The 25,517-nt window shown below is 49.5% G+C and overlaps 1 protein-coding gene across 1 annotated transcript in view; it reads left to right on the forward strand.

The window, feature by feature from the left end:
* SUSD2 (sushi domain containing 2) overlaps window positions 1-25,517 on the forward strand; it is a 1,032,760-nt gene that overhangs the window by 345,440 nt on the left and 661,803 nt on the right. Inside the window, exon 18 of the mRNA XM_086943298.1 lies at window positions 22,830-23,031. Coding sequence (XP_086799424.1) covers window positions 22,830-23,031 — 202 coding nt within the window. The remainder of the gene's footprint in view (window positions 1-22,829; window positions 23,032-25,517) is intronic.

Below are 25,517 nucleotides of genomic sequence, written 5' to 3' on the forward strand. Positions count from 1 at the left end.
ACTAAAGGGAATGAGCAGATGGTCAGACCATGGCACAGGGATTGGCGCTCCCACCACAAGGTCAGGAAAGTTACAAAAGATGGGATCAAGCAAATGTCCATGATTGTGTGTGGGGAGGGTGTTCTGTAAGTGCAGTTGATGAACTGCCAGATCTAGAATCAGTTCTGTAGCTAGTTTGTCTTTGCTATCTTCCATATGGACATTGAGGTCCCCTAAGATGAGGAAATTAGGCCGTGTGCTGGCCATGGCCAAGGAGCATTCCAGAAGAGAGTTATGGAATTGCCCCATGGCTCCGGGTGGGCGGTAAATAAGGACTCCCGAAAGGGAGATGCAAGGGGAGATTTGAATAGTGAAATGAACATTTTCACAGTCCGATAGGGGGCTGTCAAGGAATCTACACGGAAGCGATTCTTTAAAAATGACGGCAATTCCTCCTCCCCTGCCCTTGGGACGGTTCAGATGTTGAATAAGGAATCCGTGGGGAAGAGCCTGAACTATGTCGGCGTCTGAATCAGGCGCAAGCCATGTTTCTGTAAGAAACAGGATTTCTAAATGGTGTTCCTCGATAAGTAAATGTATTTCAAGGGCATGTTTGGGCAGTGACCTGCAATTGATCAGAGCCATTTAATGGTCGTCTGGGTAGGGTCCTTGTTAATAGAGGGAGTGCATTTAAAAGAACAGTGGGGGCAATGGGTGGAACAAGAGTCTCCTCTCAATACCTTGGAACATGGCGATGGAACAGGCCGGTTAAGGTGGAGTAAGGCATCCCTTGAGTATGGTGTCCTCATCCCAGCCCCCGTGCCTGGCTCCTGGCTAGTACTGGCGCGGACGGGCGCAGACGGGCTTGCCTTAGGCGCGCCTTCGGCACGCCATCTTCGCGCCCGCTGCGCTCGTCCGCTGTGCGTCCTAGGAATGCACATGTTTTGTAGAGTGAACTGCTGGCGGGGGGCCTGGCCTCACGGTAGTGTGCGTGTCCCTGTCTGCTGTGTAATGGCGGCAATTGTCCACGGAGCCCGTGACAGCGCTAGGATCCGCTGTTAGGGTTCGAGTGAGTCTGCTTTCCAAGTGCAGTGCTCAGGGGAGAACGTGCCCAATTAAAAACACAGTGCAATTTTACAATTTTTAAAACAATGTGGCAAGTGGTCTCCCAGCTTCCGCCTCAGGAGAAGGTAAGGATTTTCAGAGTCGCGCTTGTATTCAGCGCGCTCTATTTATACTGCTGGCGGGGGGCGTGGCCTCACGGTAGTGGGCGTGTCCCTGTCTGCTCGGTAATGGCGGCAATTGTCCACGGAGCCCGTGACAGCGCTAGGGTCCGCTGTTAGGGTTCGAGTGAGTCTGCTTTCCAAGTGCAGTGCTCAGGGGAGAACGTGCCCAATTAAAAACACAGTGCAATTTAAAAAATTTTAAAACAATGTGGCAAGTGGTCTCCCGGCTTCCGCCTCAGGAGAAGGTAAGGATTTTCAGAGTCGCGCTTGTATTTAGCGCGCTCTATTTATACTGCTGGCGGGGGGTGTGGCCTCACGGTAGTGGTCGTGTCCCTGTCTGCTCGGTAATGGCGGCAATTGTTCACGGAGCCCGTGACAGCGCTGGGATCCGCTGTTAGGGTTCGAGTGAGTCTGCTTTCCAAGTGCAGTGCTCAGGGGAGAACGTGCCCAATTAAAAAACAGTGCAATTTTACAATTTTTAAAACAATGTGGCAAATGGTCTCCCGGCTTCCGCCTCAGGAGAAGGTAAGGATTTTCCGAGTCGCGCTTGTATTCAGCGCGCTCTATTTATACTGCTGGCGGGGGGCGTGGCCTCACAGTAGTGGGCGTGTTCCTGTCTGCTCGGTAATGGCGGCAATTGTCCACGGAGCCCGTGACAGCGCTAGGATCCGCTGTTAGGTTTCGAGTGAGTCTGCTTTCCAAGTGCAGTGCTCAGGGGAGAACGTGCCCAATTAAAAACACAGTGCAATTTTACAATTTTTAAAACAATGTGGCAAGTGGTCTCCCGGCTTCCGCCTCACGAGAAGGTAAGGATTTTCAGAGTTGCGCTTGTATTCAGCGCGCTCTATTTATACTGCTGGCGGGGGGCGAGGCCTCACGGTAGTGGGCGTGTCCCTGTCTGCTCGGTAATGGCGGCAATTGTCCACGGAGCCCGTGACAGCGCTAGGATCCGCTGTTAGGGTTCGAGTGAGTCTGCTTTCCAAGTGCAGTGCTCAGGGGAGAACGCGCCCAATTAAAAACACCTTGCAATTTTACAATTTTTAAAACAATGTGGCAAGTGGTCTCCCGGCTTCCGCCTCAGGAGAAGGTAAGGATTTTCAGAGTTGCGCTTGTATTCAGCGCGCTCTATTTATACTGCTGGCGGGGGGCGTGGCCTCACGGTAGTGGGCGTGTCCCTGTCTGCTCGGTAATGGCGGCAATTGTCCGCGGAGCCCGTGACAGCGCTAGGATCCGCTGTTAGGGTTCGAGTGAGTCTGCTTTCCAAGTGCAGTGCTCAGGGGAGAACGTGCCCAATTAAAAACACAGTGCAATTTTACAATTTTTAAAACAATGTGGCAAGTGGTCTCCCGGCTTCCGCCTCAGGAGAAGGTAAGGATTTTCAGAGTCGCGCTTGTATTCAGCGCGCTCTATTTATACTGCTGGCGGGGGGCGTGGCCTCACGGTAGTGGGGGTGTCCCTGTCTGCTCGGTAATGGCGGCAATTGTCCACGGAGCCCGTGACAGCGCTAGGATCCGCTGTTAGGGTTCGAGTGAGTCTGCTTTCCAAGTGCAGTGCTCAGGGGAGAACGTGCCCAATTAAAAAACACAGTGCAATTTTACAATTTTTAAAACAATGTGGCAAGTGGTCTCCCGGCTTCCGCCTCAGGAGGAGGTAAGGATTTTCCGAGTCGCGCTTGTATTCAGCGTGCTCTATTTATACTGCTGGCGGGGGGCGTGGCCTCACGGTAGTGGGCGTGTCCCTGTCTGCTCAGTAATGGCGGCAATTGTCCACGGAGCCCGTGACAGCGCTAGGATCCGCTGTTAGGGTTCGAGTGAGTCTGCTTTCCAAGTGCAGTGCTCAGGGGAGAACGTGCCCAATTAAAAAACACAGTGCAATTTTACAATTTTTAAAACAATTTGGCAAGTGGTCTCCCGGCTTCCGCCTCAGGAGAAGGTTAGGATTTTCCGAGTCGCGCTTGTATTCAGCGTGCTCTATTTATACTGCTGGCGGGGGGCGTGGCCTCACGGTAGTGGGCGTGTCCCTGTCTGCTCTGTAATGGCGGCAATTGTCCACGGAGCCCGCGACAGCGCTAGGATCCGCTGTTAGGGTTCGAGTGAGTCTGCTTTCTAAGTGCAGTGCTCAGGGGAGAACGTGCCCAATTAAAAACACAGTGCAATTTTACAATTTTTAAAGCAATGTGGCAAGTGGTCTCCCGGCTTCCGCCTCAGGAGAAGGTAAGGATTTTCAGAGTGAAGCCCAACAAGCCTAAGTGGGCTCTGGCTACACCCTGGCCCAAAATCCTTCGGGAAGGGCAGGCCTCCCAATGGTCGGCCACCCCCCTAATCCCAATTGGGCCAAAAGGGGGTGCAGCACAGACCAGCTTGTTAGTGTGAATAAGGCAGCTTTATTGAATTTGAATTTAAAAACATTTATTGAGCGCGCTTTTACTAAGCGGTTTCATGGCGCTTTTCAGATTACGACCAGCGTCGGCAGCAGGGGGAGATTAGGCAGCAAAAGCTTGGGAAAAAAGGAAGGTTTTAAGGTTTTTCCGGAACTCTATATAGGAAGGTGAAGTGCGGAGTCCCGCAGGAAGGGAGTTTCAGAAAGCTGGGGCGAGGACAGCAAATTTTGCTCCACCGGCTTTCTTCTTTTTGAAACGGGGGGTGACCAGGAATGCCATGTGGGTGGAGCGAAGTTCTCTACCCGGCATGTAGGGCTTGATGGCGGAGCATGTAAACTCAGGGGCGGTGCCCATTCTGGCCTGAAAAGTGAGGCAGCCAAGTTTGAATAAGGCTCGCTCTCTCACAGGCAACCAGTGTAATGCCTGCAATAAAGGGGTGGCACGGTGAAATTTGGGCAGGCCATGAATCAGGCGGGCAGCCTGATTCTGCTCTAGTTGCAGGCGGTGGATGGCATAGGCCGGTGCGCCATTATAGATTATGTTGCCATAATCAAGGCGCGAGAGCACCATTGCCATCACAATGATTTTTAAAGCCGGGAGAAAAAAGAAGCGGGAGATCTTCCTGATTGTCCTGAGAGAAAAGAAACAAGAAGACACCACAGAACTAACTTGGGAATGAACAGAAAGTTGTGAGTTAAGAAGAATCCCAAGGGTTTTAACTTTAGGAACCGGGAGTGGGGGAGCACCAAGTGATGGGGGCCAATGGGAGGGAGACCAGGGACTGCAACCACCTCCGGTCAAGACCAGCTCTGTCTTGTCTGGATTGAGTTTGAGGTGGTTGCAGTTCATCCAGTCCTGAATGAACAACATAACAGTTTGGACATTCTGGGAGGATGAAGGAGAATGGGAGAGGTTAACAATTAGCTGGAGGTCATCGGCGTAATTGAACACCGTGACCTCGAGCTGCTGCAACATAAAAATTAGGGGGTAGATGTATAAATTAAACAAGAGAGGGGAAAGTGAAGAGCCCTGGGGAACACCACACATTACCTTGCGGGAGGCAGCAATGAAACCGGCAAGGTGGACCGCCTGAGCCCTCTCGCTCAGGAAAGACTCGAGCCATGAGAAGTCTAGGCCCTCTATGCCCGCCGCCCTGACACGGGTGAGGAGGATGGAGTGGTCCACCGTGTCAAAAGCGGCGGACAGATCTAAAAGGATGAGGGCTTGCGGGAGGTTGGTGTCGATGCCTTCACGTAGCCCGTCCATTACTGAGATCACCACCTTCTCCGTAGAGTGGAGGGGCCGAAAGCCCGCCTGGCAAGGGGAGAGGCAGTGATTAGTCTCCACGTGGGTGCTCAGGGTGCTGGTAACATGGGTTTCTAAAACCTTACCCAAATAAGGCAGGAGAGAGATGGGGCGATAATTAGAAGGGGATGATGGATCGGCGCCAGCCTTTTTTAGGATTGGGATGACAACCGCGGATTTATGGAGACTAGGAACAACCCCATTACTGAGTGAATTGTTAAGGAGTGTGAGGGGCGGGGTAGGGCAAGCTAGGAAGATTTCTCTAAGGATGTGAGCGGGGACAAAATCCAAGGGGGAGCCCGACTTCACCCTTTGGAGCAGTGGGAGGAGTGTGGCTTTGGTCAAGAGGGGAATGCTGGTTAATTTGGGAATGGTGGAAGGGGGGGAGGGATTAATGAATGTGGAAGATGGAAGAGGAATATTGGTTTTAATCTTTGCGACCTTGTCAATGAAAAACTCGTTGAGCGAGTCGCAAAGGGATTGGGAGGGGGGAATCATAGCCGAGGCTCTGTCGGATGAGGCCAATTTATGCACAGTGGCAAAAATTTCTTTTGATTGGGACTCCGCTGCCAGTATCCTATTAGAATAGAATTCAGTTTTGGCGTCAAGAATGCCTTGTTTGTAAATCTTAAGAACAGATAGGTAGGTGGTTTTTAGCACAGGGCAGTGCGCTCTTCTCCATGCTCGCTCGGCTCTCCGTGCGGCCAATTTCTTCTCCTTAAGGTTTGAGGTGAACCAGCGGTTGGCTGCATGGGCTCGCTTGACCGTAATTCGTCTCAAGGGGGCGAATTCATCGCCCACTTGGGTCAGCCAGTTATTGATAGTAGCCAGCTGAGCAGGGGCTGCAATGCCGGAAAGGTCAGGGCTGGTTTTGGCCAGAGACGAGCAGAGGGATGGCATATCGGCTTTGCCCCATTTCCTAACCCAGGTGTTCTTAGGGAGCAGGGGCTTAGTCTCAGGGGCTAGAGCAAGGGAAAATGAGATAAACGAATGGTCTGACCAGGGACAAGGAGAGATGATGGGGGGTGTAGAGGGGATGTTCAGGGTCCAGATCTGATTCAACGTGTGACCTTGTATGTGAGTGGGACTGTGGATATGAGGTGTAAAATTGAGGCTGGTCATGAGATCAGTGAACTCCTTAGAGAGGGAGCTTTCTGCAGGATCATTTGGCCAGAAGTTGAGGTCCCCTAGGACTAACACTGACGAGTTGTTTATCGCCAGTGTGGCCAGGAGATCTTGGAGGCTGGAAACAAAAGAAGGGGTGGAGTGAGGGGGGCAGTAAATAAGAACAGAGGTCAGGGGGGCCTGATGGGAAGTCGAACGGGTTACCAGGTAATCTACTTCAGGAATGGGAGGGAAGGGAAGGATCTGAAAGTGAAGGTCAGTGCGAGCTATCAAGGCCACTCCACCGCCTCTTCTGCCCTCCAGGCGGTCTGCTCGAATGGCAGAGTATGAGGGGGGCAGTGCAGCTAGAACGTTAGAAAGGGAGTCAGCCTTGAACCAGGTCTCCGTTAGAAACAGGAGATCCGGTTCATGTGTATCGATGTAATCGAATAGCTCGTACTGATGGTTGACCGCCGACCTAGTGTTCAAAAGTGTGGCCGCGGTATTGAATACCGGAGTATAGAGGGTAGAGGGGGGGGAGGGAGTAAGCGGGGGGGTGGCAGGCGAAGAGATCAGCTGTGATATGATCGCGGGTGGTGTGTGGGAGGGGAGAGAAAGTAGACCAAGGTGGGTCAGATAATCAGTAACAGAGGGTTCAATCGCACCGGGGTTCCAGTATGAACAGAGTTGGGATGGAGAATATGTAAAGGGATATAGTGAGGTGCCCCTAGCCCCGGCCGGCCGCGGACGGGCGCAGACGGGCTTGACTCTGGCGCAACTCCGGCGCGCCTTCGTCGCGCCCGCTGCGCTCGTCCGCTGCGCTGACACATATGGGCTTTTAAATAGAGGAGTAGCGAGGGGGGAGTGGCGTGGGTGGAGTTGGCCGGTCCTGCCCAAGCCAAGATGGCGGCCGCAGCTGCTGTGAGCCCGCCAAAGACGATCAGCCCACAGCCAGCCACGCGCAGCCCCTGAAACAATGAAGCAGGTTAGTGACCTGTTAACTTTGAGGCAGGTTAGACAATGGTTAAAAAGCACTGCAATAACAGCAATAAAAAAGCGTGTCACCGGTCGTAATCAGCGGGACGAGAATAATATTAAAATCAGGAATAACGACCATCCAGCTACCGCTAGCAAGCCCACTGCCACCGGGCTGCTCGCAATCGCCGGGAAGGTGCAAGGAACACTCCTAAATAGAGGAGCAGCGAGGGGGGAGTGGCGTGGGTGGAGTTGGCCGGTCCTGCCCAAGCCAAGATGGCGGCCGCGCTGCTGTGAGCCCGCCAAAGACGATCAGCCCACAGCCAGCCACGCGCAGCCCCTGAAACAATGAAGCAGGTTAGTGACCTGTTAACTTTGAGGCAGGTTAGACAATGGTTAAAAAGCACTGCAATAACAGCAATAAAAAAGCGTGTCACCGCTCGTAATCAGCGGGACGAGAATAATATTAAAATCAGGAATAACGACCATCCAGCTACCGCTAGCAAGCCCACTGCCACCGGGCTGCTCGCAATCGCCGGGAAGGTGCAAGGAACACTCCTAAATAGAGGAGTAGCGAGGGGGGAGTGGCGTGGGTGGAGTTGGCCGGTCCTGCCCAAGCAAAGATGGCGGCCGCGCCGCTGTGAGCCCGCCAAAGACGATCAGCCCACAGCCAGCCACGCGCAGCCCCTGAAACAATGAAGCAGGTTAGTGACCTGTTAACTTTGAGGCAGGTTAGACAATGGTTAAAAAGCACTGCAATAACAGCAATAAAAAAGCGTGTCACCGCTCGTAATCAGCGGGACGAGAATAATATTAAAATCAGGAATAACGACCATCCAGCTACCGCTAGCAAGCCCACTGCCACCGGGCTGCTCGCAATCGCCGGGAAGGTGCAAGGAACACTCCTAAATAGAGGAGTAGCGAGGGGGGAGTGGCGTGGGTGGAGTTGGCCGGTCCTGCCCAAGCAAAGATGGCGGCCGCGCAGCTGTGAGCCCGCCAAAGACGATCAGCCCACAGCCAGCCACGCGCAGCCCCTGAAACAATGAAGCAGGTTAGTGACCTGTTAACTTTGAGGCAGGTTAGACAATGGTTAAAAAGCACTGCAATAACAGCAATAAAAAAGCGTGTCACCGCTCGTAATCAGCGGGACGAAAATAATATTAAAATCAGGAATAACGACCATCCAGCTACCGCTAGCAAGCCCACTGCCACGGACTGCTCGCAATCGCCGGGAAGGTGCAAGGAACACTCCTAAATAGAGGAGTAGCGAGGGGGGGGTGGCGTGGGTTGAGTTGGCCGGTCCTGCCCAAGCCAAGATGGCGGCCGCGGCCGCTGTGAGCCCGCCAAAGACGATCAGCCCACAGCCAGCCACGCGCAGCCCCTGAAACAATGAAGCAGGTTAGTGACCTGTTAACTTTGAGGCAGGGTAGACAATGGTTAAAAAGCACTGCAATAACAGCTATAAAAAAGCGTGTCACCGCTCGTAATCAGCGGGACGAGAATAATATTAAAATCAGGAATATTGAAGGCAGGTGCACCTTCAAAACAAATTCCTTGGCCTGTGCCGTACAAAACAAAACCTCACTAAATATTTTCCATCTACCTTACCCCCACCCCCTCCCCTAAAGTTTCCACATTGCATCCAAATAAAAAAAAAACGTGCAACTTCTTTTGTAACATAGTTATCTATGTAACCTTCCTATGCTACTTCCTATGCTACTTCCCCTTCCTGCATGCTCCCAGAGTGACCTTTCCCAACCCATAAACTGTAACTGTAAACAGACCTACCAGCTATTACCCAGGAAAAAATGCCACTTGGAAAATTCTTGCCCCCAGACTTTTCTGACCCCCCCAACTAGGGACCCTGTCGCCGTGGATATCTACAGATGTCCAACGCCTTGTACAAAACCTCTTTGATCTGAATAATATACAACTCCATTCTGTACCGGGACAAATGCACCCCATCCTCTCTAAAAAAGTAGACTGCCGCATATCGCAGCTCTGGATGCTCCATTCTGCCAATACCTTTCCCTATCACTAAACACACGCATGTCCTGGTTGATCTTCCTCCTTGCTTTATCTATCGGGGCGGGCCGCTCCGCTCCCTCCACTGTCTCCTGGGAATAAACTCTGACAAAACCACGTAACAACCTGACCACTGCTGTTTGATCTCTAATAGGTCTGTTTTAACAGGGCCAGAACTTTACACTGCACCAGGTCATTCTCCCCCAAGTGGATAAGCAAAACATCCGGGCAAATCCCACCTTTGATCACCCCATTCAACACTGGGAACAACTCATGCCATCTCAAACCCCCGTTTCCCCGCCAATGACAACGAAACAACTGCGAGTCCAAGCCCAGACTCAAACCATTTCCTCTCCCATAATCATAATGTTCAGCCCTTATCACAAACAAGTGTCCTACGATGAATATGGACATTTCCGCCTCAGCAGGCCCCGCCACAGCATCTCCAAAGACACACATTTGAGGAAGGAAATGAACATCATGCGTCACTCACCCCAGAGCCCCTCAATCGCTTGCATGTTTTAAAGCAATCCGATGTCCAATGCTGCAAACACATAAGGTCTTCCCTCCCCCAACCCTTCTTGGCTGCATCCGTGGCCGCACCGATGCGGAAGGAATGAGTCCCATATTGCCCAGGATCCTCCCCCAATCCCTGGAGGGCTCGCTTCAAAACCGAAAGCAGCTGAGACGCTGATACCCTGCTGCCCCCTTTGCACTGAAATACCTCCCTGTTGTCCCACTCCAACCCCCTGGCCAACTTCCCCCCTCCGGTCATGGGGCACACTGCCTGGTCCCATGACCACCCATGTCCCCAAACCCTGTTGGTCCGACTGAGAACGCTTGAACTGTACCGCCACCTCATCCCCCCGCTAATCAACCTCCCCCCCCACCGCACTCCCCTTGTCCCCCTCGCACCCAACAATTCCAAAACCCGAAAGGCCCGAGGTACATCCACAACATTAACGTGGAAAACAAAACCACCTCTTCCGTATTGCGGCATACCAGGGGCAAAAGCTGAATCAAGCCGGCTAGAATCCCGACTGATAGGGGGCTCCTCCGCAGTGGTCTGCTACCCCTCTTCCTTGCCCAGCCTTCCAGTAGTCGAGTACCCAACTCCCCTGCCGAAGGCGCATACCCCCACAATAGTCTCCCCATGAAGGCTATGGCCGACAATTTGCCTGCTATCGTCAATCTTGACAGACCCTTGTCAGTCCTGGACAAAATGAATTGGACTACCTGCGCCTCCAGCATCCAGTGCTGCCCACGCCGCATCACGCCACTACAAGGAATTCTTGCCACGCCTGTTCGTACGCTTTCCGAATGGATGGGGCCAGCGACCATCTTACCAATTGAACGACCCTTCTCCTACCAACTGCATCCCCGCTGGAACCGATGTCTTGACTTCGTCCACCTCCATGACAAGCCCATGGAACCTCTGCCACTGTGAACGAAATAAAACTTCCACAATGTTATTGTCCACTCCTGGCACATGTCTGGCTTGAAACAGAATATCATGTTCCAAACATCGCAGTACAAAAACCCTCAACAACTTGAGAACTTGAGCATTCCTGGCTGATTGCCTGTTCACGAACTGCATGATTGACATATTGTCCATTTTAAAGATCACCTTCCTGTGCGCCAAATCCCGAGCCCAAACTGTCACGGCCACCACCAGTGGAAAGAGCTCCAGAAACGCAATGCTCCTCCCCTCGTTTTTCCAATGTGGCGGCCATTCTTTTGCGCACCACCGCCATGCCAGTAGTGGCCAAAACCTCCTGCCCGCCGCGTCCAAAGAGATGGTAACATCCCATTCCCAGTCTACAGGAAGTGCCATGGGATTGCGGTTAAAGTGTTCCAAAGAGGTCTGCCACATGCACAGGTTTTCCTTAGTGCCTGCCGACAGGCGCATATGGTGGTGCGGGAGGGTCAAACCAGCCAAAGACAAACCCAACCGTCTGCAAAACGTGCTCCCCGCTCGTACCACCCTGCAAGCGAAATTCAGGTGTCCCAACAGGACTTGTACCTCTCTGAATGTCACCTTCTTTTTGGCCAGCAAGCTGTCGATCAACAACAGCATATGCACTTTTTTATCCGCCGGTAAACGGGCTTCCATCGCCCCTTAATCTAGTTCAATGCCAAGAAATGAAAACACAATACTAGGACCCTGTGTCTTCTCTTGCACCAGGGGCACCCCCAGATAGCCCATGAGCTCTTCAAAACTAGCCAGCTGCTGCTAACAGTTCGCAGAACTGGGCAATCCCACCAGAAAAAAGTCATCCAGGTAGTGTGTCACCGTCTCTTTGCCGGTGCGCCATGAAAACGCCCATTGCAAGAATATGTTGAAGCGCTCAAACAAGGCACACCATATGGAGCAGCCCATGGGCAGTGCTTTGTCTATGACAATAGACCCGTCAAACTGAATCTCCAACAACTGGTAATCCTTAGGTACACTGGGAGCAGCCGAAATGCCAACTTTATGTCGCATTTTGCCATGAAGGCGCCCGTCCCTACCGTTGTGACCAATTGTTTCTCGCCACGTCCACTGATGAGTAGGATACGGATGACAACTCATTCGCTATGAAAGCATTAACCAACGCCCCTTCCAGCCATGACAGGTGTTGAATCAACCTGTATTGTCCTGGTTCCTTCTTCGGCACCACTCCAAGTGGTGAGATGATCAGGTCCTGAATGGGGCTACCCCTGAAAGGACCCGCCATGTGCCCTTCCCGGACCTCTTTCAACAGTTTGTCCCACACCACCGGACCGTGCGACTTAGCGGACTTCAGATTCTCCGCCCACCTGGCCACCCTCAGACCCTTGGAAAGGGATGAGGAGCGAGAGGGAGACGGCTCGATGTATATATCATTTTCCCAAACTTGCCCCCCCCATGGTCTGCTGGTACAAGTCCAAGTCTATCTCCCCCCATTTTGCCTCAGGGTCCCAAGCCAACCAGGCCCGAAACTCCTTGCCGTAATGCCTGCAGTCCAGCACCCGACGGCTCCCAGTCCGCCCTATCTTTCATCTGCCCCCCCCCCCCCCCTTCCCTGCCGGGTGTACTCACGTGCCTTACCTGGCATCAAGGTCGGCGTCCTAACTGTATCCCGCCGCCTAACCAGTTGTGAAGGGGGGGCTGCCACGCTGTCCACCTTGTTCCACCCGGCCAGACCGCTCTGCAAGAGACTAGACACAACATTATTCGCCTCCCCCTCCCATCCGCCTCCCCCTCCCATCCGCCTGCCACTCCTCCTCCCCTACAATCTCCCCTTCTTCCACACTCTCCTCATCATAGTCCAGCAGCAAGGAGCCATCCACCTCAGGCTCCAGCCCAGACACCGATGCACATTCCCTATGTGCTCAGCTTGGCAATGGGCCCCCCTCTGTGGACTGCAGCCTGCTCAAGCCAGCCCGCTCCCTGCAAGTGCGAAGTAGCCTCCCTAAATCAATGCTCCCTTTCCACTGCCCTGCACACTTATTGCTTGTGATCCTGGATGTACTAGTTGCAGCCTGGACTTGTCCTCTTGGGGCCGCATCGACCCATCGAGGTTTGGGGCACCTGCGACTGTTCACCCCTCCTCCTGCACGTCCCTCATGGGAGCACGGCCGCCCGCATGAGGCAGAGCCGGCCCATCCTCTCGGTGGGATGGAGCCGCATGCAACTCTCCTGAGCATCTTGCCTACCGCCCCTGCCAAAAGAAAGTGGAGTCTGACATGCCGGGGTTAGTCCTGTCCGCCGACCCCCACAAACTCATAGTCCCCGACCCAGCAACTATCCGCTACCCATCCCACACCCGATGTACCTGAAGTGTGAGCCCCCCGGCTGAGCGGGCATGCCCCCCGGGACCATGACTCACCCACCTCCTGAGGCGCCCCATGCCCTCACCCCCGGGAACCCAACATCTTCCCCCTCCACGTCGCTCCACTCTAACGCGTCCACTGCCCTCCTGCCTGCGCTGCCGTCCCAAACCCGGCCGACCTGCGCCAGACCTCTGTGGTTCCCAACGCCCTCCGCACCCCTCCCTACCCCTGGGGCCCCCTGTCACCCATCCCACTCTGTCCACCTATTCCTGAGCCCCTCCGTTGCCCTCTCCAACCATCCCCCTATCTCAAGGGATGGCATCGATCCCCATCGAGGGCCACCTTTCGCCGCCATGAACCACGCCCTTGGGACACCCCTCCCCACCCCCACCCCGCTACCCGCCCCTCTGACTGGCCTCGCTTAGTGTCCGCCGGCCGGGACTCTGCCCCACCACCCATCCAGGCACCCTCCCCCCCATACCCCCAAGTTCCTAATGCCTCCCAGCCCCACTCCATGTCTCCCCCGGTTCACCTGAGCACCCACTTCCCTCTCCCCCCTTCAAGGTCCTCCTCCCTAATCCTGTCAACCAAGAGAGGGGAAGCCCTGCCGCTGCCTACTTCAGTGGGGGCAGCCCCCCACGCCGCCCTGACCTATCCCCAACTGTTGCCACGCATGAAGATCTACGCGGGCCACACCTTCGCGGCCCGCCTACTGCCCCGCATCGCCTTTGAAGGCGCAGCCGCCTTGGCATTGCGGCCGCAACCTTCGTTCCACTCGAATGCGCGGTGCCGTAGCAGTGCGGCCGCGCCCCCTGCCTCATTGTAAGGTAGCAATGCGGCCGCATTCCTCAGCCTCATCGGAAGGTGAGGCCACCTTAGCAGTGCGGCCGCGCCCCCCTTCCACATCCGAGCAGTGCTTAAAGGTCAGCGGCGGCGAGCATGCCAATACCGCAGTCGCGACACCGCTCCCAGCCCGCATGCGGGGTCTCACCTCTATCGCGGGTCGCAGCATGTCCATGCGGCCCGCTTCCGCCAAGAGGCGAAGCACCTCAGACACACGTGGGTCTTCCACCGGCACCGACAACTTTGCTGAATTGACTCCCACACCACAGATGTAACCTGCAGCTCCAAAAACCACAATGCACGCTGCTGACAATCGGCACCATGCAAAACCTCTTCAAAACCAGGTACAAAAAAACACAAAGCGACAACAAAATCGCTCCCCTGCCCTACCCAGTCAGCTGTCATGTCACAACCACTGAAATGGTGGTTAGTGACTCAAAATGGCCGGCTAAATAGCCCCCAGCCCAAACGTAGCCCAAGTGAAGTCTAACAAGCCCAATTGGGCTCTGGCTACAGCCTCAGCCAAACATCCCCCGGGAGGGGCAGGCCTCCTGATGGTCGGCCGCCACCCCCAAAGCCCTATTGGGATGCGCTATATTAAAACTGCCTAACATAATATAGGGGAAATGGTTTTTTGAGGAATCACACACTGTCAAAGAAGGATCCTGACATACACTGCTTTATTTTTTGTAGTCTTTTAATGCAAAAAGGTTTCTGTCATACAAACTCTCTGGATGTTTTCAAGTCTATTAAACCTCCAGCCACTCCTTGGTCATCTTAATTTTTCTTCTGCTTATATGCACATGCTGGAAAACTATTGCTACAGGATTAAAACTATTTCTTCTGTATTATGTAGACCGTGCTAGTCGAAGAGAGCACTATACGGTAAACCAATGTTATCAGTTGCGGAACAATGCACATTTAGAAACAAGTGTCTCCCAAGATCTTGTTTAGGATCTTATAGCTTTCCCAATGGTTATTTTGTCATATTTGTTTTGCACAACCTTATTGGTAGGAAAGCTGCTTGCCCCTCACAAATGTTAATAAAAAATTATTGGGAAAAATATTTTTGGGTCTCAATTTACAAATTGCCATTACAATTCCTGGCTCTGAAAGGAACTACTTTGTGTGTGGATGTGCTGCTTCTGCAGAATAATGCACTCACAGTGAAGTTAGTCAGTGCCTGAAGTGGGCTAATCTAATGCCATATGCTCCAGTGAGCAGAAGAAAAATGTGAATTACACAACAGACCAATGATTGACGAGGACTGTTAGTATATCATCTGTATAATGTTATTCAAATCAAAAGGTCTTGGCTAATGTCAGTCCTAAAAAACATTACTGGACTAAGTGTGACTGAGATAGGTTTCAAAGTGTGAATCTAAACACAAATTACTGTTTTTTTTAAAGAAATGGGGGCTGGTTTTCGCATATTACTTTGAGAAGTTCAGTGGCAGCTTTCCTTCCTGTGGGTTTTGCTGCGAGTGTATCCGCAATGCACAAACCACACTATCATAGCCAAATTACATTTATAAAACCAAACCTCATCACGTGAACTGTAATTAACAAAGACTTGTGTTAGACTGGTTAGACTTACAAACTGGGACTCAATCATGCAGCAGGTGATCAACAGAAATGAGGATAATCCACTATGGATAGGGAAGTTGGAATAGAACAGGATCAAGCAAATGCTAGATATATCAGACATAATATGTGATGAGGAGGCACAAATGACACTTAAAACATGACCACATGCAAAGACATTCTAAGATATGGGCAAAGTGGACTCTGCACTAGGGCGTTACCATTCAAGGGAGCCCCTCGTTAATTGAGCACGACAGTCACGCTTTAAAAACACTGGGGCAGATTTATGAGGCTGTTGCGCCTCTTTGCGCCGCGATTGCGTCACTTTATTTGACGCAACTGCGGCGCAAACAATGCGCCCTATTTACAACGTGACACATCTAGGAGATGCATCACGTTGTAAAGCACTGCGCCATAAGGAGGCGTTCCTGCGCAGGGGGGGCGTTCCTGCGCAGGAACGCCTCCTGAAAGTGGCTGAGTGAAATCTATGAGATTTCACTCAGTCACTTTCAGGGCAATGCTGCGTCAAAACCCTGTGCCTGCTTGAAGCAGGCGTAGGTCTTGACGAGGCATTGTGTAGATGGGGCACCCCCGAGCCTTGCTGGAGCTGCGTCACGCTTGCGACGCAACTCCAGCAATGCGCCACATTTCCAGCACAGATGCGTCACGCATCTGTGCCGTTTTTGCACCATGGTGCGCTGCATTATAAATGTGGCGCACCATGGGTGGCGGAGCTGTGGCGCACTGTGGCGCACGTTAACTGGCGCATCCCTGGGGATGCGCCAGTTAACATAAATCTGCCACTTACTTTTAAAAAATATACTTCTTCCATGTATTTCATGTATTTCCTGTTTTTTTTTAGTGAACCAGCCAGACCCAGTCTCAGTAAAACTTGCAAAGTTCAGCAATTCTTAATGCCATCACCCAATTAGGATGGGATTGGGCTTGAATAAGCATATGTTACGTACATCTACCCAGTTGATCACATGTGCCTTTCATTCTGACCCCAGAGCCAACTTGTGGAGAGGAGTGTGTGACATGTTTCCTTATGTTGGCAGTGCAAGTCCATTACTGAGCTGCTCTGTTCCATGGATTGGGAGCCTTGCGGTAAAAATAGCAAGGGTATAGCTGCAAAAGGTGAAGCAGCATATTTGAAGTAGGAAGCCTGGTGCATCGCTGACTGCTATTTGCTCTTCTGGTGATGTGCATTGGTTGTTTGCTGACATAGAGTGAGGTTTGGATCTGGAGTCGAACCCAAGGCAGAGCTCATATCTGTATACAATATGTTGTAGACGGCAGTGGCTGTTAAGCATCTCTCCCTGCCATGATCTGATCATACTGGGTGCCCCTAGTGGTGAGGCTTAGAGTTTTCACACCTATACTGTCCTCTTCGAACTCCCCTTGGCGCTCAAGAGTGCTATTCCATAGTTTATCTGCTCTGTAGTATTCCCCTTAGTCTAATTTCTCAGAAATCTCTCACCCCTGCCCTTTTTTGACTCCCTTTGTCTTACTATAAATTACCACTGTTGTTCTTCTATTTTTTCGTTTCCCTCTGTCTACCCTCCTCTCTTCCCACCTCCTTTTTCCAGTCTGTGTGCTGCAGTGGTGGACTAAGGAAAAGGCTGTGAGGAGAAATGGCCACCTTAGGCTGTGTTTGAAATGTAAACATAAAAGTGCATGGTACACACTATGCCAGAGTATCTGTTCATTAATGAGAAGTTTCATCACTCTCCTATTAATAGCGCGGAACACTTGCAGAGAAATGATGGTACTCTCTCTTTCAAACTGCAGAAGTGCAGCCAGTCACCACCTGTCAATACCTGCCCATTTAAAACCCTTTCACCAGCAGGCAAACGTTTGATTGCTCCACCCCTGTGCAGGAGAGCCAAAGTCTGTGGAGGACTCCAGGGGCCTCTGGGTGGCTGCAGATCACATGGCGCTTAAAAATCTCACTAAACGAGAAGGCGAGGCATCAAGACCGGTTCAGGAGCAGCGTAGAGAAGCCAGTGCTACACTGACCTGGTCTGGACACCATGAGCGTTTAGGTTGAGAAATAAGGAGTAAATCATGCTGATGGGCCAGCATGGAAAACCAATGACTGCCTGCCAAAAGCTTGGGACCGCCCTTCCCAGCCACAAACCGTTGTCTAAACTAAAACATCTTTGCTAACAGTTTTTTGATGTCTCTCGTTGTAGACAGTGACATCCCAGAAAGGTGGAAACAACATCCAGCGTGTATACCAGTCACATTATGGTTTGTAATCCTCTCCCAACCAAACTTTATTTATTACATTTCTAGTGAAAAATGTTGCGAAGAGCATATAAAGTTGCAATAGAGACTTCATCTAAAGCTTGACGAGGCATAAACATTCGTAAGGAAAGTTGCCTTTATCGTCAGTCTTCATATTCCAAACCTGAGCTCAGCTGTAATGAGAACAAGCAGATCCAATTGTGGTCCAATGATGCACTTGAAACGCTTGTGCTAACATGGAGCATGTTGAATCCAAGCTCATTCCTCTCCCATTCCTTGCATCTCATATGTCTCTTCCTTCTATGCTAAGTATACCTCTCGTAACGCCCTCTGCTTTCTTGACTCCCTGTGTGTACTCCTTTCTCCTTTCTTTAGTCTGTCCTTTACATGGTTGGTGCATAAACAATGGTTAGCAAATGGTTAGACTGGATAGTGTACAATAAACTGTCTCTATGAGTTTGTCCTAACCGTTCCACTCCATAGTAATATCTTGAGACTCAAAGGCTACATAGTCTTTTACTGTGGTTTATTACAAGTGCCATGTCTTGTAGAAATGTCCTGTGATAATATGGTCAGGTTAAAGGTCATGTAATGTCATGCGCTGTGATGTCATCATTATGCAAATTAACATGTTAGGTATCTGAAACTGTAGCCACAGCATGTTTGTGTTAGAACTGGGGGTCTCCAGTTGGCTGAGGTAGGGACCTTAGTCCAAATAGGGACCCTTGCTTCTAGTCAAGGAAAGGAGGCACACCCTCTTAGATAACCCCTGCTCACCCCCCCCCCCCGTAGCTTGGCACAAGCAACCAGGTTTATCTCCAAAGCAATGTGTAAAGTATTTGCAACCACACTCCCAGTAACACTGTGATAACACCACAAATGGACACAACACAGTTTTTTATAAAAATAGTGGTATCTTTATCAAAAGGAATACGATGAGACCAAACGATAGAAATCCAACATATGCATATTCGTAATATTTCACTTTGCCGGTTATTAGGCCAGCAATCACTTATAGGTTCTTGCGGTATTGATGAGCAGTTCACAATGATCTAATGCAGTCCTAATGCAATGCTATGCCAGTTCGTAATGTAGTAATAACACAGTCCTTAATGCACATACTAATGCAGTTCGTAACGCAGGAAATATGCAGGTCGTAATGCAAGAATAATGTGATTCGTAATGTAAGAATAATGCAATTCGTAATGCAAGAGTATGGCCGTTTGTAATGCAAGAATCAGGCAGTTTATAAGGCAAGGAATAATGCTGTACGCCAATCTGCGTGGTCAACTCAGGCCCTCACTAGGCCCCAACATCTGAGACAACGGTAATAAGCTTAAAGGGGTTGCCCCGGTACTGCTGGGCAGGTACGGCCCGCTCGGGGACGCAGCACGTCTAACGCGGTGCAGCAGGAGAGAGCTTGTGCAGCGGACGAGAGCTCAAAGCACTCCTATACTCCTCCTGCACGCCTCCCCAGGCCACACACACTTTTGGCTCCCAACCGGAGTCCAAGCCTTACCTGGGGGGGTTGCGCTGCCTCACTCTCTCTCCCCACTCGTCGGACAACCTGCTGGGTGGCCCCAATGACGTTGCAACTCCGTTGTTATGCGACGCTGTAGCCGGACGGGTTGGCCTTCTCCTTCGTTGACAATCTTGGGCAGATATCTCTCGGTGAACAACAATCACGATCCCTTTCACCTTGCAGCTTTCGTAGCTTCAAGAAATCCTTTAGCAGGTTGCGGCTCGGTCCGGGGGCGGTGATCCTTACTCACAGTCTCAGTTACCATGACGGCTCGGACCACAACCAGCAACACAGCATGGATGATATTTCACGCTGCGGGGGCAATGCGATCACGGGGAACCTCATGAACAGTACCATGGACCACACAGAAGTCTCAGGCGTGCAAAAGCACCACGCACCAAGCGTCGCTGAGACACGGTTGGAAACTTTTATGTTCCTGACTTTCCACAACAGGGGACCAGCTCTCCTCTGGCACATGGAGACACGCTACTTCAGGACACAGCAAAGTCCTCACAAGCAGGGGGACACAGCACACAGCAAAGTACCTTGTCCTCTTCTTAGTCAAATCAGCAAACTGCAGGCCAGCCCCAGAACACACAGCAAGGGCAGTCCTTCTCTGCAGTCTCTTCAGCTGTTCTTCTTTGGCAGAGGTTCCTTTTGATCACAAAGTAGGTTAAATCCTTTTTCAATCTGTATTTCAGTCTTGAGTTCAGGGGTTTCAGCTCTCACATTTATACCCCTAAATGCCTTTTAAGTCTTTGTGTTCAGGGGACTCTGACCCCAGTCCAAACCAGACCTGGATGTCTTCCTGCCAGTGCACACACTCTTCCTTTTATAGTGCAGGTCTGGACCGCAGACCCTCAGCAGGAGGTGGAGCCATCCTTTTGTGGCAGCAACACAGCTCTTTTCACATCCAGGGGGCTACTCTTCTCCCCTCACATCAAATGCAGGCCAGCCTGTTGCTGTCTCACCTGCCCCTCTCTGGTGTCAGGACACTCCCCAGACCCTGTAACATCCAAACCCAGATGGTCAATACACAAACAGGCAGAGGCACACAAGATGGTTTAAGACAATCAACCAGACACTTCTAAAAACATGGTTTCTAAGCACACAATTTAAAAACCTTCTTCACAAACAGATGTGTTATTAAATTCTGAGTTCAGGAACACTAAACTCCATCTCTCCATCTTATGCTGTTCACATACACATGCCCATGGGGGTACCTTGGGCCTACTATAGGGATGCCTGGTGTGCATAAAAAGGGAAGGTAAGGCCTGGTAAGTGGGTGCACTTGTCAGGACAACAAGGCAGTCAACAAACCGCATGCAGGGACTGCAGTGGCAGGCCTGAGATCTCTTCTTAGGGCTACTTGTGTGGGTGGCACAATTAGTACTGCAGGCCCACTAGTAGCATGTGCATTACCAGCCCTGGCACACATAGTGCACTTTACTAGAGACTTTACTAGAAAGACAAACATACCAATTATGGACAATCAATTACCATAACACTTTATACAGGGGACACTTGCACTTTGACACTGATCAGCAGTGGCAAAGTGCCCAGAGTCCTATAGCCAACAACCACAGGTCAGGAAAAACAAAGGAGGAAGAAACAAAACATTTGGGGATAACCCTCCAAAAAGGGCCATTTTCAACAGTTTGTAAGTATGTCATGTTCTCATAGTGTTACCCAAGCCTCCAAGGGTTGATTGGGTTGCCAAATTTACTTAGTAGTAATGTTCTCATAGTGGACTGATCCATGGTCTACTTCCATTCCAGTCTGTGTGCTGCATGTGGCGCAAGGCAGTTCATGGGCAGATTGAGACAACTAGGATGTGAAAGGATATGGGTAAGGCCTTGCAAAGTGTTTGCCTGTCATTTGTCTTCTTTATTTTACCATTTCTGAAACTTCAATGCATAATTCAATGAGTGGGATTTAGAGGAAATTGGATCATGAATTCAAAGTTGTAGGGAACAAAGGCCCGCAAAATATATTTCAATTATGGGCCCCCAAAATGTATAAGATGTCCCCGAGCACTTGTCCTAGAGGGAGATACTGGATGTAATAGGGCAATTGAGTTGCCAAACAGAACTTTCACCACCATGTCCCCCCCATTGCCAGTTAACATTCTGTTATTGTAACCTCATTAAGCTGTAGAATGTACTTACATGAACATAGGAATGGGTCCCAGGGCTCAATGATACATGGAATAATAGTTAAGGGAGCGAAGCAGAGTTTTCCGTGGTATGTCCCTACTGGAACAATACATTCCATCTTTACAAGAAATCTGGTGATACCCAAAATCAAAAAGATAGCCTGAGGGGGAAGACGTTTTATCTTCTCCACTGTAAAACTGTGGAATAGTCTTTCACTGTATATAAAATCTCAGAACAGTCTAAATCTGTTTAGGATATCGCTCAGAACTTGGCTGTTTTCAAACCTCTAGCTCCAACATTAGGTGGGCACATTCTCCAGGTCTATTCCAATTGATTGCAGTCTAGTTCATCACTGTTTCATTAGCGCCAAGATGCCTACGGCCATTTGCGCACTTTATAAGTATCATTCATTCATTCAATGAAATGATGTCTCAAATGTTTGTTGTCTATTAGAATATAAGCAATGTGTGTAAGGAAAATTCAATTATATATCAAGATGTACAAAAACCACTATGGAAAGGAAAGTGGACAAGAAATAGTTTGTGTGGCATGTGACATAAAAATTGAAAACTAACATAAGGAGTGAATTTGTCTGGATTAGAGCCACGTGCACACTAAATGAAAGGACGAATTGCATTGTAATCCCGACTCTGGGGGAATGCGAGTTTCCAAATGGGCCCTGAATGGGAGCCAACCCTGTAGAAATCGGTGCACAAACATTGATTGTTGTCAGTGTACAAATACCATTCACTCTTACTCCAGGACTTAAACTATGAAGACGATCCTTTTATATCTCCAATGCAAGATCACCCTGCCCCCAATTAAAGCAGAACACTTAAAACCTTTTAGGAAGGGGATTTAACAGGATGTCTAAAATTGGAACCAAGCTGGTATTGTATGGTAAGCAATAATCGCTCTAATGCTAGTTCTTCCAAATCAGAACTGGGCAAAACATTTATAGGGTGCAGAAGATCAACAACAAGGTCTTGACATCCATCAACCAACCTGGATCACCAATCGTTATCCATCAACAACATCACTATTTTCCTGTAAGACTATGTAGGATCTTGTTGCACATTTTCCTGAATATTACAGCTCTTCTTCACTCACATTGTTGAGGAAGGTTTTGCCCTTCCATGACTTCAGGAGTACTATGCGGAACCCCCAAGTGATAGTGTCTAATGCCCAGGTTCAACATTGTCGCCCATGAACATTCTTCACCACGGGGCACTTGAGGATGAGTTCTAGTTATTGATGTTTACCCCAAGGACATTGCCCCCTTTTATTTTTTGCATTTATGGAGGGTGCCCGCCTGTACCCATGCTCCTTCTTCAGACCTTGCAGGCACGCATTTTGCCACCTGCATCTGCGTTATTATTTATTTACTCAATGTAGTGCACGTGGCGAAATGCCCAGCAGCAGGAATGACTGCACAAAGGCTGCATACCAACATTGTCATCAGACCCTGGAACATTATCAGTTCTCAATGTATGATTGTCATACTCTATGAAGATCTTTTGATGACCAGGGCCTGTCTCATAGCCCATGCACAATCTCATTATACGCATGTACAATCTCAGATGCCATACACTGCCACCTAGTGCTTGAACAGTCTCTGTGATGAGTTTTTTCACCTTTTGTCAGTTATACCTTTATGTTCTCACCTGTACCTTCTTTCCTCTGTAGGAATGTCCTTGCTATATGGAGCACAGACCATGCACTAGCCTGGCATCTTGGGAATGACTTTCGGAAGGATTCTGCATCTTGGGCGAAGAACAAATGTTTAGACTGGTACCATGCAGACAGCAAGCTGCCAAATTTCCTGGAAAATATTATTGACTGCCCATGTACGCTGGCTCAGTCCCGGGCAGACACTGGAAGATTCCATGTAAGTTAGTAATATAGTCTATAAAGATACAGGGCTTGGGCTGAATACCGCTGGGGTGCTCTCCTTGCATTTTATACAGATTTAAGTAAGCAATAATAAAGGCAACCAGTATTGTTTTGATCTTGCTTGTTTGCTGCCATTATTTCTTTTGACAGTACTTGTGGAATTGTGGTGAGAGTAACGAAGGGTGTCATGCTGCATGTAGACTCATTGTGAAACCCTTCTAGGAATGATACATATAATACAATTTTAATATGACAGCCATGTTGTCCTTAGTTTCAACATGACACCATCTCCGAATTATCAAAATAACATTCCAAGATGGCCACCAGCCACTGTTGCACATGCTAATGTTTGCACCACAATTCTACGAAACTTGGTAAGCGAATAGTGTCACCAGTAGGTTTCAGGCAGAGGGTGAAAGAGGCGTAAGAAGAAAGGAGGGACACTGAGTGCCAGCAGTACTCAGTGTCACAAGAGTAGGATGGAGGAGGTAGAGGGAGGGCGGAAGCATGATTTGGAGGTTGGGGAAGCATTACTACTAATGATAGGAAAGGTAGGGTTTAGGAGGAGGGGGACTTAAAGATCATGAACAGACAAAATACATCGTACCCCCTCTCCCCCATCAGTGCAATCTTATTTTGTCACAGAAACATTCTCTTAACTTGGTGGTTTTCTTCTCTAAGATGAATTAAGATGCAGTGCGAGACACCATAGCAATTTTATGAAAAATGAAGTTGTTGTATCTAAAGAAACATTTATGGTGACAACTCCTTACCAGAATGTTGGGGAACAATATATTTATCAGACTGGATGCCGCAGGGCTGGCAAAACAGAAACTGCTGCCACCCTTATGGTTTAGCTGTCCATCTACCAAATTCTAAACTATTGCCATACCAGTTGCTTGAGATGCAAAAACTTGATCAATCAGTTCTTGTCTTTCTCAGAAAGGTTCTGTCCATGCCTTTCAGTCAAAAAATCTGGAGCTTCCTTTTAGTGTTCTGCAGGGTGCCGCTGGAAGCCCAGGACGTTTTGACATATATACATGGTATCCCTCTCCAAACTGCTGCAACCTTTTAGCAATCAAATAGAGTCAAACACCGATGACACCCAACTGGTTGGTACGCAATCCAAATCTAACCCTCAAAACCAAGACAATTTGACGTCCGTGTTCTATCTATCTGAATTAACCGAGATCTTGTTTTTTGATCAGTCTACTTCTGTGGTCTTCGGACTGCTGGCCAGAAGAGCTGGGCTTCCCTCAGGTCCCACCAATACTACTCAAAATCTTGACTTAAGAATTGTCTCTCACATATCCTTCTCCACCCATATCAACACAGTCTTGTCAATGTTTTTCTCCTTCCTTTAAGCTCTGAGAAAAATCTATGACTTTATTTCAACTGAGACACTTAAAATGGTCCATACCTTCAGGACTAGATTATGGAAATTCTTTATAACTTGATGCCCCAAAGTACTAGTTGAAACTTCTCCAAACTTTTCGAAATACAGCTGGGAGACTAGTCCTTATTGTTCCTTATCACACGTGTATATCTGCTTCAATGAAACGTTTGCATTGGCTTCCTATCTTTAAAAGATTGCAATTTAAAACTCTTTCCCTGACAGGGCTCTAACTGGCACTGCCCAACATATATACAGGCTCTTTTTACTCCTTACCTTCCAGTTTGAACTTTGGGATCCCCAGGAAGCCTCTTTCCGTCCCACGTTTTCACAAAGCATGGCTGGGAGGCCGCTCTTTTTGCTGTGTATGACTCAAGACTCTGCATAGTCCTAAAGCCCCTTCTGATTTTTCTTTTTTCATTCTGAAAAAACATAGGCTTTTTTAATAATAATCTTTTACCACTCCCCTGACTGTTCTGTATTTCTGAAGCTGGTCTTTTAATGTCTGGACATTTCTTTTGAGTAACTGTGTGCACTTAATTAACAAGTTTCCTTTCATTCATTCATGTGAAGAAATTTCAGATGCACCGAACTCATGATTTACATTTCAGATGCACTGAACTCGTGATTTCCTAGAGTGACATCTCTCTGGAGCCACCTTTGTTTTTTCCCATTTGGTTTCTTTTGATGTGCCCTGGTGTATTTCCCTCTGAGCCCTAAACCTTTCTAAATTAAATGTGAGGATATTGTATTGCCTAGATTCGGGAATAGACCCAAATGTATGCATCACTGACGTCACTTGAAAGTGGCTGGAGTCTGGAATAATGATGATCGTTGCAAGACAACCTTCAAAAGCCTTCCTTCCTTCCTTTAAGGAATTTGTGCAATTCTGAAAATCACAATGTTTTGGTCAAGAGGGTCCCCTAGTTTTTAAATAACTATCAATTCAAAATTCCCGATTCCATCTGGCTCTTGGTTACTTTTCCCAGCTTTCCATATGCATAACAATGTCATGTTTGTGATCTTCCCTTCCCACCCTCTTCTAGTTGTCAATGGGAGCTAACCTCACAACTTCCGCCATACAGCAA

This window comes from Lissotriton vulgaris, chromosome 11 (assembly GCF_964263255.1).
Source record: "Lissotriton vulgaris chromosome 11, aLisVul1.2, whole genome shotgun sequence".
Classification (NCBI taxonomy): Eukaryota; Metazoa; Chordata; class Amphibia; order Caudata; family Salamandridae; genus Lissotriton; species Lissotriton vulgaris.